The 16,630-nt window shown below is 39.8% G+C and overlaps 1 protein-coding gene across 2 annotated transcripts; it reads left to right on the plus strand.

The window, feature by feature from the left end:
• The first annotated feature begins 9,127 nt into the window (after positions 1-9,127).
• Positions 9,128-16,308, plus strand: tmx1 (thioredoxin-related transmembrane protein 1). Of its 2 annotated transcripts, none has more exons than XM_087832992.1 (8): positions 9,128-9,375; positions 10,332-10,447; positions 10,707-10,752; positions 12,114-12,242; positions 12,575-12,620; positions 13,844-13,945; positions 14,074-14,140; positions 14,233-16,308. In XM_087832992.1, exons 1-8 carry the CDS (start codon positions 9,359-9,361, stop codon positions 14,463-14,465), a joined length of 756 nt encoding a protein of 251 aa, XP_087689118.1. In that variant the 5' UTR covers positions 9,128-9,358; the 3' UTR covers positions 14,466-16,308. The 2 variants fall into 2 exon arrangements, with proteins under 2 accessions (XP_087689118.1, XP_087689117.1); XM_087832991.1 differs by lacking the exon at positions 9,128-9,375 and adding an exon at positions 9,760-9,998.
• Positions 16,309-16,630: the final 322 nt, after the last annotated feature.

Genomic DNA, 16,630 nt, shown 5'->3' on the forward strand with positions numbered 1-16,630 from the left:
AGACCACCTCCCAGTTCCCAACTCGATCTTCTAGCTGACCAACTGAGGTTTTGCAGTCACTTGTCTGCTAACTATGTGATGTTGTCCTATCACCTAACACCACTTTGGACGTGTGAAAATAGCGGTGACAGTTTAAGGCCATTCACACCGGGCTACAGGCCGGTTCATGTCCTTCTGTTAACCACTGGTTCTGAGGGAAAAAAGAAACCGAGATCCTTTGCCTTTGAGTGCATTGGTTGTCTTTTAATACCACTTGGCTAGTAGTTGCAAGTGTTTAAAAATCACATCCTCAATGCAAACTACTGTTTAGGCAACTGTGGCAATTGCCTAATTGCCACAGTTGGCAATTAGGGAACTAATTGCCTAATTGCCACAGTTGGCAATTAGGCAACTAATTGCCACAGTTGGCAATTAGGCAACTGGCTCGATGGCCTCGATGTGGCCATGGAGGTCAGATGGCCACATCCTGGGCCATCTGACCTCAGGAATTTGCATGATAAGGTGGGGCCAGGTTTCACAATGAGCTCACCCGAAACCCTGGCTGATTGGGACCCACACCCAGTTTCACACCTTGGCTCAGGCGATTAGGTCCTTTTGTCCCTCTGTGGGGGGGATACTCCCACTAGGTTTAAATCTGGGACTTCCCACCATTTGACCTTAGAACTGCAGAAGCTTCTCGGATGAGAGGTGAAACGTCTTCAAGCAACTTAAAGAAGTCCAGACGCTTTTCTTTGCAAGCTCCTTTGACTACGATGACCTGGATGACTGAGAACCTTCACAGACAAACTGTGGCAATCTGTTTACAATCACAAGGAGTTTTTCAGTGCAGCACTCTTTTTGCCACACACTCCATTTAGTAATTGGCAGCAACTTCTGGGACCCACTCACCAACCAGTTGGGTAACACACACTTCCCCTAATGACTGGTGGTTGTATCACCAGTTATATGGTTCACAGCTCTCCAACAATGTGTGCATGATGCCGTGCACAAACCCTGTACATCTGAGAATTGCCTTTTCCTGAATTTTCTCAGTCTGAAGAGCATCAGTCTGATCTGCCCTGTCAGCTAATACCCAGGTGGTATCCAGCTGCTCTGCATTCAGGCTTTTACCTGTCCTATATTCTGTCCAGAACTCCAGTATCTGGGAATGGGGATTGTTTTTTGTTGCTGAATGTCGGACATGGAAAAAAATTATATTTATTACAGTGTCTTAATACTTCCGGTTTAAGAAAATAACGTTTTATAGAAGAGAAAAGCTTTCTGCAAATGCTTATTTTTGACTTATTATCAAATGAAGAATGAGTAACTGTGTTATCAGGAAGATACCGTCCACATATTCATTTTCAAGCCAGAAAATTCAAATCCACACATAAAAGAGTGCAACACAAAAACATCATTTTTCAGACCTACTTTTTAAGAGGCTGAGTTTGCCTGCTCTCACCATTACCATCGAATAGGAAATCACAGTGTGCCATTTGTTTCACTGCTTTTATCACACACATGTTCAACGCATCTTGCCTTCACCTTCAGATCTGCAGCGTGCCAACATTAATGAGAATATGTGCGGGTGTTAATGGCTTCCTCAGAGCTCCAGAGGCAGGGAGGTTGGGTTCAATTTGGTTGATGCAAAATCATAAAAATAAAACAGTGAGAAAAGAGTTTTCATTGTAATCACTGCCTAAAATACAGACTGATTGTTTGGGAACATTGTGAGGTTTACACGGTGTTCTGTCACCTCAGGGGATTAGAGTATTCAGGTAAAAACAACCTTTTATGTTGATATTAAGAGAGAAAGTAGGGAAAGCAGGAGGAATACAATATGTTCAAAATGTGATTTATTGCCTGAAGTGCAGCCGGAAAATTTAATGTAATACAGAGCCAAATAAATGCAAATCTGTAACTGTAGTCATATATTTGAGTGCATAGGGATGCACTGACTGGTTTTATCTTGTATGCAGACACTTTATAATACAAAGTTATCTATCTATCTACCTGGTGATCTACACAAGCTATGCACCTTTAAAAGAAAACACAAAGCAGGGTAAAATGAATAAAATGCTTTAACCAATGAAATCTGACTATAACATGCAATTTATTGGCTGATCAAAAGTTTATGACCACAACTCCAAAAAAACTCGTACCCCCCCCCCCCCCCCCCCCCCAAAAAAAAAAAAAACAGCAACAAAAAAAATGGGTCTTTCATTCGTTTCAACATGCTTGATGCAAGTATGTCCACAAGATGAGTGGGAACATCTCTCCAAGTGGTGAAGACGGCCGCACGAAGGGCATCTAACGTCTGGAACTGTTGTCCATTTACTAAACTTTCCTTGCCATCCATCCCCAAAGGTTCTCAGTTGGATTTGGATCAGGGGAAGATGCAGGATGGTCCAAAACAGTGATGTTATTCTCCTGGAGGAAGTCCCTTGTCCTGCGGCCATTGTGTACTGTAGCGTTGTCCTGTTGAAAAACCCAACCGTTACCACACAGATGAGAGCCCTCAGTTATGAGGGATGCTCTCTGCAACATCTGGACATACCACCTGAAGCTCTATTGTTCCACTGAAGGAAAAAGCACCCCAGACCATTATGGCACTCCTTCTACTGTGGCGCATAGAAAACATCTCAGGTGGGATCTTCTTGTCATGTCAGCAACGTTTGAAACCATCAGGACCATGAAGGTTAAATTTTTTCTCTTCAGAGAATAAAACTTTCTTCCACCTCTTAATGTCCCATGTTTGATGCTTTCTTGCAAAGTCCAAACAGTTAGTTCTGTGGTGTTCAAGTAGACGAGACGACCTTTGAAGATTTTTTTCTTTTTGAAGCCCTTCAGTCTCAAATGCTATCTGATGGTTATGGGGCTGCAGTCGGCACCTGTAAATGCCTTAAATTGAGTCAAGGATCGTCCAGTGTCTTGATGGACAGCTTTTTGGGTCTTTCACTTCCACTTTTTTATTCCATAACCCTCAGGATCATTTAAGAAATTCCAAATGACTGTCTTACTACGTTCCAGCTCAGCAGTGATGGCATGCTGCGAGAGATCCAGCTTATGCAGCTCAACAACCCAACCACGTTCAAAAAGAGAAAGCTTTTTTTGCCTTTGCCAACAGAACATCATGACAGTGTGACTACCTGACAGAAAATGACAATGAATCCACATTTTTGCACAGATTTGGACTTTTAAAGGCATGTGGTCCTAAACTTGCTGTAAACCAGCCTGTTTCAGTGTAAGCATTGTTTTCAATAAATTGCATGCTCAAAAAATGTTTTGTCTCACTCCCATTTCTTCTTGTTGCACGTTGAAGCTCTACTTGGAACCTTGTTAAGATCCAACCATGAAAAATATGAATTTTTTGCCATTTTTCAAGTGGTCTTAAACCTTTGATCGAGACTGTATCTTACAAAAGCTAAAAAGAATAGCACATAATTTCCATTTCCTGGTCAATAAAGCTAATATCAGACCATATTTAAGGCATTATGACTAAAAAGAACCACAAACAGCTCTCAGAAATGTCAGAAACAGACTTGAAGAGCTGCTGCTAGTAGTTTCCTCTCTTAATAGCTCACATCAGTTTGTAGTGCTTTCGAAAACAGCCTGTTAATCATTCATTTTAAATTCTCTTTAATAATAAAATTAAGTTGTTCTGTTTTGTGAGCAGATTCCTAAAAGCAACCTTGCATCTTTTCCAGTGTTGTACTCAGGTAGTTGAAAATGTAGAACAATGGGATGGACTGTGTAGGACGAGCAGAATAAAGGCTTTTGTTCCAAATGAATCCAGGCCTTCTACCACACGTGCAAATCCAATTAGAGGAACCAGAGGAGCTGGCTTTCCCTTGCTGCTGCCTGACACATTTACATAGCCTCATAAAGAGGCATCCCAATTTGCACGCCATTACCCACGAATGCTCCTAAACTAATCTACTGCGCGCGAAATCCCAGTGAACCTGTCCCCACTGCTTTGTAATAACCAAAGAGAACATGGAGAATGCACTTTGTTTATCATTAAATGAACATAAACCGCAAAACTTGCACAATTATTTTCAATCACATACACAAACGGAACAGCAGATAAAGTCTCTCTCGTTTTAACATCTCTGACCTCGTTTTCCTGTAAAATACTTTCAGGACTACGCTAAATATATAACGTATGCTTCTGGGAAATATACAAGTTCATCTGGCATTAACAGTTACATATAAACTGAAACGCAGCACATGAGTTACTTAATCTTGAGCCCATGACACATTCAATTACTTTTGAAGCAATAATTTATGCTCTTCACAGCCTCAGTAAAATAATAAAGTGTCAGTCGAGATTAAAGCGCTGGTCAGCGGTGAGTCAGGATGTTGGGACGTAAGCTGAGCTCAGCAGAATCAGTGGTACTCCCCAGCCTAGTGACCCAGTGTCCGACTAATCCAGTTTTAAGAGCACCTCCTCCTTTGTCACTCAATGCATCACCCCTCCCTTTCATTTCCCTGCACGCCACACTGCGACATGGCCACTTTGCAGAATATAAACCCCAGAGAACTGCAGGGATAGAGGGAATCACACTGCAGAAGCTCACTGGCCTAGGACACGCATAGCCAATACAAATAGGCCCACACTCCACACACACACATACAGACACCTTCACTGATTTACTAATAAAATTACCATGAAAAATGGACATATTGGACTGAAACAGGCATCTAAAACACACTAGAAAGAGAGGAGATAAACTGAGATGAAACTAAGTCTATAAAGAGAGTAAAATTTAAAAATTAGACAGGCTGTGGTAAAAATCAAGTCATCCCTGTCTCTGCCTGGGTGGCTGGCAGTGCTTCATAAATGTCGTTTACAACATATCGCGTCGCACGCTGGTGCGTTCACTATTTTGCGTGGTCCTTTAACTCCTGAATTCGTGGTCATACGTCACATTTAGGAACAGCTTTTTACATTTTTCAGAATTGGGTTCCAATAGCAATTTTTAACAGCATAAAATCCACCAAGTTCTTCCAAAGTTAATGACCTTTAGCTGGTTTCAGAGAACTGTGTGCTAATTAGTATTGCACTTCGAAGAGCTTATCTGAGGAGTGTAATTAATGCAAACCATCAGAAAAACAAATCATTTATCATGCAATGTGCAACACATCCAAATGCGGCAAGCAGGTTAAATTCAGGATTGAGCTGCAGGGAACACAGAGAAGAAAACAAATGACAACCGAATGGCACCTGAGGAGGAATGGAACTCATTAATCACTGGCTAGAGAGTTCAGTAGCTTGACACTTTGGCACTTCTGTAGGCTGCTGACCTGAAGGCTGCACAGACTGTGTGTACTGGGTTTTGCAAATGAGAAAAGATATTATGCTGTATTTAGTGTGGTTAGGGTATGAAGAGTGATATGAAAAGTGATTTATAGCTCTTGTGAGAGGAGCAGGAGATGCTATTTCAGTTACAAAGGCAATTACTGTAGTTTGGATTTTACACTGAGGAAGAAAACTCATAAAAGTGTAATGTAAAAGGAAGAAAAATTGGTAGAAAATAATAAAAAAAAATCTACTTTATCTCACCTCAGCTCCCTTTTTACACACGACTCACTGATGGCACATGAATTAAGCTGATCACTCACTGACAGAAGTTTCTAAAAGCCATAAAACAAAATTTTAAATGTAAGCTTTGACTTTACTGTGATTTGAAGACAATTTGAAGGCTTTATTGTGTCACTTTATAAAAACAGAGGGGTTTTGGCTTTAATGATGGCAAAAATTTAAAATGCAATAAGCATCTTTCTGATTCACCTTACCGACTTAAATTATTAATATTATCAGTTCAGTAAACGGCTGTCATGCTGCCCGAGGAGTTGGTAGTGAATCCCTGGAGAGTGAGTCACAGGAGGTGCTCGCTGTGACAGTGAGTAAGATTTATGAGAGGACATTGGGCAAAATATAAATTCTCACAGGTGATTAGGAGCGCTCCAGTGGCTCCAGATGTTGAAGGGGATGTTGGACCAGCTGGTATTGAGATGTAATTGCCAAAGTGGGCTTTGCTACTCGCAAGTATGTCTAGTGCCATTCATCTATCAGCTGTGAAATACCTTGTCTCCAATTTTGCTGACAGAACACCTTAGAGAGGGGTCGCAGGAACAAATATACTACTACAGATGATGGGGGTGGGAGGGCAATAACAAGGACCAGGTAGTTCTCAGATAGCTTTAAATAAACATCCATTCATCCATCATTCCTTCCTTCATTCCTTTGCTTATACAACCCAGGATTGTGGGAATTAGAAAAGGATCTATTAGATTAACTCGATGTCTTTGGGTTTATCAAAGAAAACTGGCAAAAAATAATATCTTTTCAGGCTGAATGACTGAACCAAACAAAAAAAAAAAAGTTGTTTTAAGCAGACCTTCCTATGCTGTAATACACACAAAGCAATCCTAACATTAATGCATTTATGAGTGTTGTGTTAGCAGCTATAAATACTTAGAAAAAGCAAAGGTATTTTCACTGAATGCAATGAAAATTCCTCCACAATTGTGGGTGAAAAACTTGATGCTTAACTGTAAAGAAGAGTGCTGAAAAAACTAAACAATACGAGGACACATCACCAGTCAGCTTGTCTTTAGAGATAACTGAAACATTGAATTATAATATTTAAATGGAACAAGCAAAGTTGAATATGGAGTTTGAGAACAACACGGAAAACCCAAAGAAACTTGTCCCACATGTGTGTTGCGTAGCTGGTTTGAGAGGATATTCTTCCTCCTTACTCCCACACTGTGCCACTTCTCACTCTTGAAATTACTGAAATCCATTAGCTATCACGTGGACAGTCTGAGAGCTTCGTGACAGCACAGTTGCACATAAAACGAAGCACCGATGCCCTTTACATCCACACAGAAGTAGAGTTGCAGGAGCATGTAGGTAAAAGGAAAGAAGGAGAAAATTATGGCTGCCAGAAAGACAAATATCTACACTTGTCGATGCTGCAGAACGGGTGCCAAAGTGGATTTTACTGGCCTTTTTACATTTCACATTTTACCTCATGTACAAAGTTTTGAAAGTGTTGTAAAATATTTTGTGAAAGTTTTCAATTTTTTATAAACATTCAAATTCAACCAACATGATTATCAGCGTGTAGTCTATATATATTACTGCAGCTGTTAGCTTTCAAACCAGGTAGTGTTTGTGCGTACCCTCCCTGTCAATCACGCTGAAGGACAGAGAAGGTAACAGGAAACAAAACAACATTAAAGAAGAGGATTAATGAGAGACTCTACGGGATTGAGTTTCAATATAAATTCTTAATACAAAGAGTAAAAATCGGCCTTGTTTATATTTGCAAGTGTCCTGTTCATGTTATGAAAATTGTGAGGAGACCATTTGCAGAAATAATTGCTCAGGAGCAACAGATGGATAGCATAAAATTGAAGTATATCACAGCATATCTTTGCACTATGGAAAAGCAGCCATGGCTGACCTGGAGTCATTTTGCCCAAGTAAAATAAACAGCGCTAAAAACAAGGCTCCATCAGGCTTAACCTGTCATCAAATGGAGGCATTAACTCCAAAAACATTATATTGATGCAATATAATTGCAGTGTTTGGCAAAAATATGTATATTTCTCGTAATCTGGTAAATGACCGATGGGGCAGGCTGGCAGCAAGGTTGCCTGGCATTCGGTGTTCTTAATAAATCCATGATCCAGGAAAATTACTGGTGCTGTTGTTGCTTGAGACACAGAAGAAATCTCAGAGCTTGACTTGTAACCAACAATTTTTGGATTGTGTGTTTATCTAATAAAAAAAAAATGACTCAAAATACTATTCACCTAAACGTGAGTGTGAACCAAACTAAATACCGTTGCAGACTAAGAAATCCTAAACCTTGTAAGTGGAGCAGCGCCGATGGCTGGAGAAAGGGGACAATAGTAGGGGCACAAAAGGATGTCATCTGGCGGGTATTTTTAGAGCGTGAGGTGCAGTGATAACTAGAAGCTGTTGCAATTTGCCTGCAGGTTCCCAACAATAATAAGTGCTCTCATTCTGGGGTTTACTCTGAGTGACATCCTCTCATGAAGGGGAAGAGGACTGGCTCAGACGCACACACATTGGTTTATAGATGGGAAACATTTGCCTTCTGTGGTTGCAAAGCACAAGCAGTCTTTTCTGGAGCATTTTGAAGCATATAATAGTATTTGGCTCACGACCCACTAAACGAAATAGCTAAACACAAGAATGTTTTGAATGCAGAGCCTAATCTCTTGACGTGAACTCTCTAAAAGGCTTCAATAAGACATTTATGAATTTGAAGACAGGAAGGTGTCTTTTATCTTTAGGTCAAATCAGCGTTGTCTGGGGAAACAGTCATATATCTTGTTTTCATTTTTTTAAAGCCTCTTGTGATGTAATTTGTACCAAATTGCTTTAGCAACAGTCAGTACTGAGATATTAGTACTTATTAGTCCAGTGCTTTCGACCAGTCTGGCAGTAGGATGGATTTAATCATTAGGTAATACTTAGATCTATACATTTTTCAGTAATAATTGATAAATTATTGTTTACAGCTAATAAAAATGTTTTTTAAAAATGCAGAGAAAGAGGTAGGCAGTAAGTCCAAACCCACATTACTACAAGAGCTGCAGTTTCTTTCTCTCTCTCTCTCTCCCCCCCCCCTTTTTTTTCTTTTTTAAAAAAAAACAGTAGCACCACCTGCTGGTAGTTGGCGTTTACTTAACAACAAAACACGAATATTTTAAACTTTGAGAGTGTTGATGCAGAATTATAAGGTCAGGAGCTTCATTATGCCAAAAGAGGAACTGTGATACTGCATGAGGAAGTCAGGAGTGGCGGAAAAGCATGTGAGGGCTGGTGCATTTATGAGAACAGCAAGACAGCATTGAGATGTGCAATAGCAGTGACAGACTGGTTCAAGAAGGGGGTGGGATCGGCTCTGAGGCCCTTCTTGTATGGAGTGGTAATGGACAGGCTGACAGATGAAGTTAGGCAGAAGTCTCCTTGGACTATGATGTTCACAGACGTGATCTATAGTGAGAGTATGGAGCAAGGGTAAGAGAGCCTGGAGAGGAATAAAAGTCAGCAGAGACAACACAGAATACATGAATGTGAAAGAGAAGGAGACAGGTGTAACAGTAAAGATGGAAAGGAGTGAAAGTAGTGAAGGTGGAGAAGTAACAGACAGTGGACAAGAGAGGTGCAGGCAGGAATAAAAGAGGATGGCCGCAGAGAAGTCCATGGACGTAGGAGGACATCCAGAGGAATGGTGTGACAGAAGAGGATGCTGGTGAGATGGACCCCAGTGAGGAGTTGTGCCAACCCCAAAAGTGAGCAGCTGGAGGAAGTAGAACAAGATCGTGGGTGATGAGAAAAAATATAAGGTAAATAAGCACATTTCAGCTCCCCTTTAATGCTTCTAATTTTTTAAAACACAAAAGGAATAATGAAGAAAAATCCAGTGTATTTGCCAAGTTAAGCCAGGAGGATTCATGAAATAAAACAAAAATACTTAAATAAAAACATAAAAACAGGTATTACTAACTGTTCTAGTTATAAATTGATCAGATTAAATATATTTTAAATATATAAATAAATATACATTTTAAATATTTATAAATAAATCTAAATATTAAGATATAAAATAAACATGGAAATTATAAAAGTAAAAAAAACAAAACAAACAAAATGTATGGTTCCACCTATATTTTGGAGAAAAATTAATTAAAAATAATTTGAATCGTCAGCTGACCGGTGACGTTTACGCGCACAGCGGAAGTTAGCCACGGCGTGTTTGCTAGCTAGCTGCAGCAGTAGCACCCAAGAGCACCAGAGGCTCAAACATGTTTTCTTTACTTCTGCAAACGAAGCACAAGTCATGGATATACTTTTCACTGCTGGGAATATGCTTTATAACGTCGCCAGTTTTGGCCAAGCCGAACAGTCTCAAAGAAGTAACGGATGCTAACTGGGAGGAGATCCTGACTGGGGAATGGATGATTGAATTGTCAGTGTCTTGCTAACGTTCGGTGCTCACAACTAGTCAGCTAGATTTATTTTTAAACTCCCATAAACACGAGTCCAGCCGTCTAAAGGCAACGGTCATTAGTTTTATTTAATTGTTATCTTTTGTTCCGACCTGTAGTCAGGATAAATTCAAATTGTTCAGCTCTGCTAACAGCTGCTATTTTTAGCTAACCAGCTTACATCAGTTGCATGGGGTTCACTTTGCTAAATAACAGACTCATAATAGCTCGTAGATTAGTGGTTATCTGCACGGTGAAAGTGATGATTGTGCTCCTGATTTGCATCTTTCTTTGTGAAACTTGATCTCCATCAGCTACGCACCCTGGTGTCCAGCGTGCCAGCAACTCCAACCAGCGTGGAAGGAGTTTGCGGACTGGGGAGAGGACATGGGGGTCAACATAGCAAAAGTGGATGTGACAGAGCAGCCAGGTGGGTCTGAATGACCGCTCCCATTTACCAACTACACAATGACTTGTACACATGAAACAAAGCTTTCAGGTCAGTTCAGGAAACCTCTCTGTGTTTGAAAGGATGTTGTTACAGATTTGGCAGTGATATGGCAACTCTGCAATCAGTCAGTCATTGTTTTTCCAGCCTCTTGTAAGGTGTTAATACTAATGTTGGTCTGTAGCTGAAGACCACTTCAACATGTCTGTCACTTAGTGTACTTGTCTCCCCCCTTTCTAAGGTTTGAGCGGGCGATTCATCATCACTTCACTTCCTACTATATACCAGTAAGTTCATGGTTATTTTGTGGTTTTATTTACTTCCTCTTTTAAATGTGTTAACCCAGCTGTGTAAGAAGCTCTTGTTTTATCATGGTTTGGTCTGTGGACGGCAGAAAACTTTGCATTGGGACTCTTAAGTACAGTAGCAGAAATAGGATTTATAGGATAGGAACAAAAACGTTTTAACTGCTTTGCCATAGAGTTCAAAGAATCAGCTAAAAGTAGCTGCAGTAGGAAACTATTCCACAGTCTTGGTGACTCGGATGGAAAGTTGCCATCCCTTCTCAGTCTTAATCTTATGTTTAGTCTTGTATGAGGAACAACAAGTAAATTCTGACCCTGTGATCAAGTCTAATCTGCTGTCTTTTTCTCCACATTTCCTTCATGTTTCCAGTAACAATGCAGTACAGTCAAAATGCCACATAGTTTTCAAAATTACCTAGCCTAAACTGCCAGAGTTGAAGGTAAAGTTTTCAGATTGCAACAGACCAAAATTTTAAGTGAAAAAAAAAAAAAAGAATAACCTAAGGCTTCTTTGGTGCCCCTGAACTAGTAGTGTGTTTATTTTCCTGTAGCTCACAGTGAGTCATATTGAAAGATTGACCTGTGTCTCTGCACTCTTTATTTGGCTGACTAAAATGGATTATAACAGTGGCTCTGCTTTCTTTGTTCTGGCTGTGCCACTTCAGTTTATATGTGCAGTACTAGCTATATACTGGGTGTGTGTATGTTTGTTTGTAGTGAATTGGCAAATTTGTGCAGGCTAAGCTCTTGAATTCCTGTCTATTCCTGTCTATTAGCAACAGATCTAAATTTATCCGTCTGAAGCACTGCCAGTTCAAATTCAAGGTTTATTATATTAGGAGCACAAAAAAGGAGTTACAGTTCAGCTCCTGATGGCTATCCATAGCATCACTGATTGCAGTTGCAGCTCTAACAGTTACAAAATCTGCAGCAAACAGGTGAGCAGCACCTATGCGTTTCTGTTTGTTTGTTTGTTTGTTTGGAATCAACAATAATTTCATCATATAAAGTGCCACATTATCTCCTCATAAATTGGCAGTGGCGTATAATTGGACCCGTGGTTCAGGAGAATGCAGAAGTCATGACATGAAAACGTAGAAGCACAAATAAATTAACTTTCCCTTGATGCAGTAAAATACTTCATTCAATCATTTTTCATTTGTTTAGTGGAGAAAATTCAAATCTTTATCTTATCTTTATCACTTCACTACTTTATCCTGCAGCTTGTCGCTCAACTTCAGCTCTCAGGCTCAGAGCCACTATAAGCTGCTAAATGCACGCATTTTTTGATAGTATATCAGTCAATAAAATGGTCCTTATCTGTGTGAATCTGTGTGTTTCAGCTCTAAGGACGGTGTCTTCCGCAAGTACCAGGGAGCTCGCACTAAAGATGACTTCCTCAGCTTTGTTCATGACCAGAAATGGAAAGCAGTCGAGCCGGTTTCCTCTTGGTTTGGACCGTCTTCCTTTTTGTGAGTTTCAGTAATTCACTATGCTATTAATGCTAGAGTTGTATCAGCCCGGGTTATTAGTTAAATTAGTTTTCTTTCATGTTCAAGGTAGAATTTGTGATGGGAAATGATTCATTCTCCATTTATCAATTAGTTTAATAATAATAATGAGTCACTGCTGTACATTGCTCCTTCATCATTTGTGTTTACTCTTTTCTTCATGATGCTTTTAAGTGAGACACAAATGCACACCCTCCTGTGCCGCTCCTGTTATTTTTGTCTTGGCTTTGTAGTGATGTGAGAGATTGAAACAGTGTTAAATTACACGCTGTCCTCCCCTCCTCTGTTGACAGAATGAATTCGATGTCTGCTTTGTTCAAGCTCTCCATGTTTATCCGGGTAAGTGAGGATTTCTCTCTCAGTGCTGTAGGTTATTATGCATATTAAGCATTTGTTTTGTGTGCATGTCACGCCTAAAGTGAAATTACATGTTGAAATTAGACTTGCTTTCATGTGCAAATTGTAAACTTCTAATCCAGTTTTACGGAGCTGGCACACTGGATGAAAAACAAATGTAAGTGGACCTCACAGAGAATTGAGTAATCAAACATTACTCAGATAAGTGGAAACAGGAAATTTTGAGGAAAGCCTCGCCCTGCTTAATTGAATTAGGATGCAGAGTTAAGACATACATCAGTTGCATGGGGTTATGACAGTTATGACAGATGGCTTAAGAATGGCTTTACACATTGATAAACGCACCAGGACACAAGTAAACTCTACCACATACTTGATGTTTCAAATATATTTTGAGTATCTCCTTTGGTAGCTTTGTTTTAAATGACAGTTTAAGTGTTGTGATATCTTACTGTTAAGCTGTTGATGAATATTCCCGAATCTAATTCAGTTCAGCTGTGATACAAAACTGTGCAATAGTCTTCAGCTGCCCCTCATTTCTTTACATTTGTTTCCAAGGAGTCACACTTTCTTGTGAGTATTTTTTAACAGTCTTGAGCAATCGTCCTCCAGACTGTCTGAAGGTCTTACAAAGTTTTTCTTTTGACATTGACTGCATTTGGCTGCATATTGAACAAAAAGCAGTCAAAGAAGAGCTTCTATTCCTGAAGACTGCTTAAAGAAATCATAGAAGAGGCTTGCCTAAAAGCATTAAGGCTGTGGTCATACCAAAAATTAACTCTTAATCTTATAAGAAGCTCACTTTATCTCTTATTCTGTATTTCCATCTATGTTCAATAAATCTCTGCACCCTTTTCCCATTTTCCAAATACGGTATAAAGAAATTAGGGAAGGTTTAAGACTTTTGCACAGAACTGTAGCTGTTAAAACAAGAACTAAATTGTATATATAAGCTATAAAAACTACAGATTCAACTTTCAAATCTCTATTGTAGTGGTTGCTGGCGCTCTACCCTGCTGTACCTGTATAATCAGTTCAGCGTGTGGCCTGAAGGTGGCGCCAGAGGTCCACTGGACCCTTCTATTGATGACATGAATTTTAGCTACATATAAACAAAAGCACGGGTTAAAAAAGATCTAAAGAATAATTGAATTGGGATGCTTTGTTGATGTGGGTTGAAATATCTCGTCTCTTGTGATTTGCAGCGTTGTCATAACTACATGACGGAGAAGCTGGGGATTCCCGTTTGGGGATCATATGTTATCTTCGGCTTGGCCACTCTGTTTTCTGGCCTGGCGTTGGGTCTGGTGAGTAATTTTGCCGCGCTTTGTCATTATGAAACCGAAATGATTCTGTTTTGAAGCTCTTACATCGTTCATCACAAATGCACACATTCCCAGTGGTTTAACGGTTAATCCTGTCTTGTCTGTTGCAGTTACTGGTGTTCATTGCAGATTTCGTTTTCCCCTCAAGAAGATTCTCTTCTCACGATTACTACCAGAGTGAGTTTTGTAATAGATTAGACTAAATACTAATTCACATTTATGTTATATACAGTAAGATACTGACTATTGCTCCAAATGCTGCTGTGCAGAGAAACAGACTATGGATCAGGCGAGATTAATCCAGCAACAAGAGGATGCCATTGAGGCTGATGGCGAGGAAGATGACGAAGAGGAGGAAGAAGAGGACCACGACGAGGTCTGGAGAAAGCGGAGAGGATCTCCCGAGGGCCGCCCTGAACCCAGGGGGCAGGCTTTCCCTGACGACGCCCTGAGGAAGCGGGTGGTGGGCAACCAGGGCGAGGAAGAGGAAGAGGACACTTAGAGAGAGAGAGAGCCTCCTCTTGACACGAGTACCGTTGAGACAGCAGAGTTGAAGGAGCCAAGTTCCTGAGCAGCAGTGTTTTTTTTTGTTTGTTTGTTTCTTTTAGAGCAGAGTCCAAAATCTTCCCGTTGGTCCTGTTCCTCACCCCGAAGATCCTAAAAATGCCTCACTTCTTTTCTTCTTCTCCCTCCCCCATTTTTTTAAAGGAGAGCTTTAGACTTTCGCCTCTGCTCTCTCTCTAAGCCTAAGCAGCAGACTCCACCTGCAAAAAGAAAAGCAGCGCTCCAGACACCTGTCTCTGAAACAAACGGTCTGGCTGAGGTTTAGGTATGGCGTGCAGTGCGGCTGGATTTTTGCAACGATGTTTATGCTATGCATTGTTTTTTTAAATAAATGTGTGTTATATTTTTAATCTCTGAATTATTATAACAGGGTTGTAGGTTATCTATGTGGACAGGTAACTTCATTTAGTTTGATTTAATCTGCAACTTGAACCCTAATGTTCACACACCTTTCCACTTTCTATGTCTGATGGCGAGAATGTGGCGAAGGACGTATAAAATGTTAGTTTTTATTATAAAGATTTCAGTTTGCTTGTTGCAGATTTAAAAAAAAAAAAAGAAAAAAAGAGTGATTTGATATTTTCCCACGTTGACTTTTCTGGGGCTGCTTCACTATAAAAGCCTCCTTCTTACCAAATGGAGGCTTTTAAATTGAAGCAACTGTAGGAATCTTTACGTTTGTATTAGCAGTCGTGTTACAGCTATGGTTTAGACTTGGGTTTGAGTGCGACAAACAGTGATGCTCGTTTTCTCTTTTATTCATGTGAAGTTAATTTAAACTCAGCCACAAGCTTTGTGGTAAATATTTTAAGTATATCAAATGCAAATGTGGCTACACTTGTATTTGTGACCCTATTTAGAATACTAGTTTGAACAGTTAACACAGCCCGGGCTGTATTACAGACATCCTCTTGACACAGGTACATGTGGGGCAGGAACCCTTCGAATAGCATCTATACTATAGAAAGAGCGACGATCACATCACTCTTTCACTTTGACTAGGCTGTGTTTCTGTTGTTCAGCAAAGAACTAGGCCATCCTGCACAGATGTGATATTGAGTTTAAATTAAAGACGTGGAGAATGTTTTTCAGTAGATTCTTTAGTTTCCCCATAAGTTATCCTAAAGCTATTAATGTTATGTCTGATTTATTATCTGTTTCTAATATTTTTACTTGTGATTCTTTAACTATGAAAAGATATTTGATTAAAAAAACAAGACAAAACCCTTTGCGAGGCCAGGTCTGCAGCGCCGTGTAGGTGCGATTAAGAAGACGAACAATATGAAGACTTGGTAAATTCCTCTATCCAGAGCGATGTGTGGCATATCTGTACTAATGCTGCTCCGCTTTGAGGAGCAATAATAAAACTGACGTGTTTGTTTTTTTCCTCACCAACATCACTTGTAAAAATGTCAAACACCTGAGCTTCTTTTATATGCATGAGTGACACACATCGTGTACTGACGTCTCATTAACACCTTATGAACGATGGCACTCAAAGAACATCCTGTATACTTTTCCTCCTTTTAACCGAACTACAGACCCAGTACACGACCAGTGTTTTGTTACACGTTTTCGTTCTGAAGGGGCTTGTAATGACTTGCATTTATTTAGATTTTTTTTTCTATGCTGATTTTTATTCCTTAAAAAGCCAATTGATCATTTAGGTGATGGATGAAACTGGTTGTACATATGACTTGTAGCATTCTCACTTTACAGTGAGTCACCTGTGATGCTTGATTGTTTCTTTAAATAAAGGGTTAACTCTAAAAAACATTTAACTTTTAGCTGTTGTTTTGCTTTTGCGTGATATTATTCTGTAAAATATACAGTTTGACAAAGATGCAAAAAGGATATTAAGCAGGTGAAGCGAGAAGTGGCAAGTGGCAGATTTGACAATATTTGAAGAAATCAAAAATTTGGTAAAGAGTTACTTGGGTGATTAAGACTCACTGGAAGCTTTATTACTGTGTTATTACCAGATGGACCAATTTTGCATCAGAACTTCAGATTTAGCGAGGTGCTGGAAACATTCCTCAGTGATTCTGGTCCATGTTGACTTCATGGTGTCACAGAGTTTCTGCAGATTTGACAGCCATGATT

This window comes from Neolamprologus brichardi, chromosome 19 (genome assembly GCF_056152115.1).
Source record: "Neolamprologus brichardi isolate AB-2024 chromosome 19, ASM5615211v1, whole genome shotgun sequence".
Lineage (NCBI taxonomy): Eukaryota > Metazoa > Chordata > Actinopteri > Cichliformes > Cichlidae > Neolamprologus > Neolamprologus brichardi.

Excerpts from the sequence above, each read along its gene's own strand:
- tmx1 (XM_087832991.1), top strand. The coding sequence starts at position 9,835 with ATGTTTTCTTTACTTCTGCAAACGAAGCACAAGTCATGGATATACTTT. Across the intron at positions 12,243-12,574 it reads TTTGGACCGTCTTCCTTTTT|AATGAATTCGATGTCTGCTT; the intron begins GTGAGTTTCAGT and ends CTCTGTTGACAG. Across the intron at positions 14,141-14,232 it reads TTCTCACGATTACTACCAGA|AGAAACAGACTATGGATCAG; the intron begins GTGAGTTTTGTA and ends GCTGCTGTGCAG.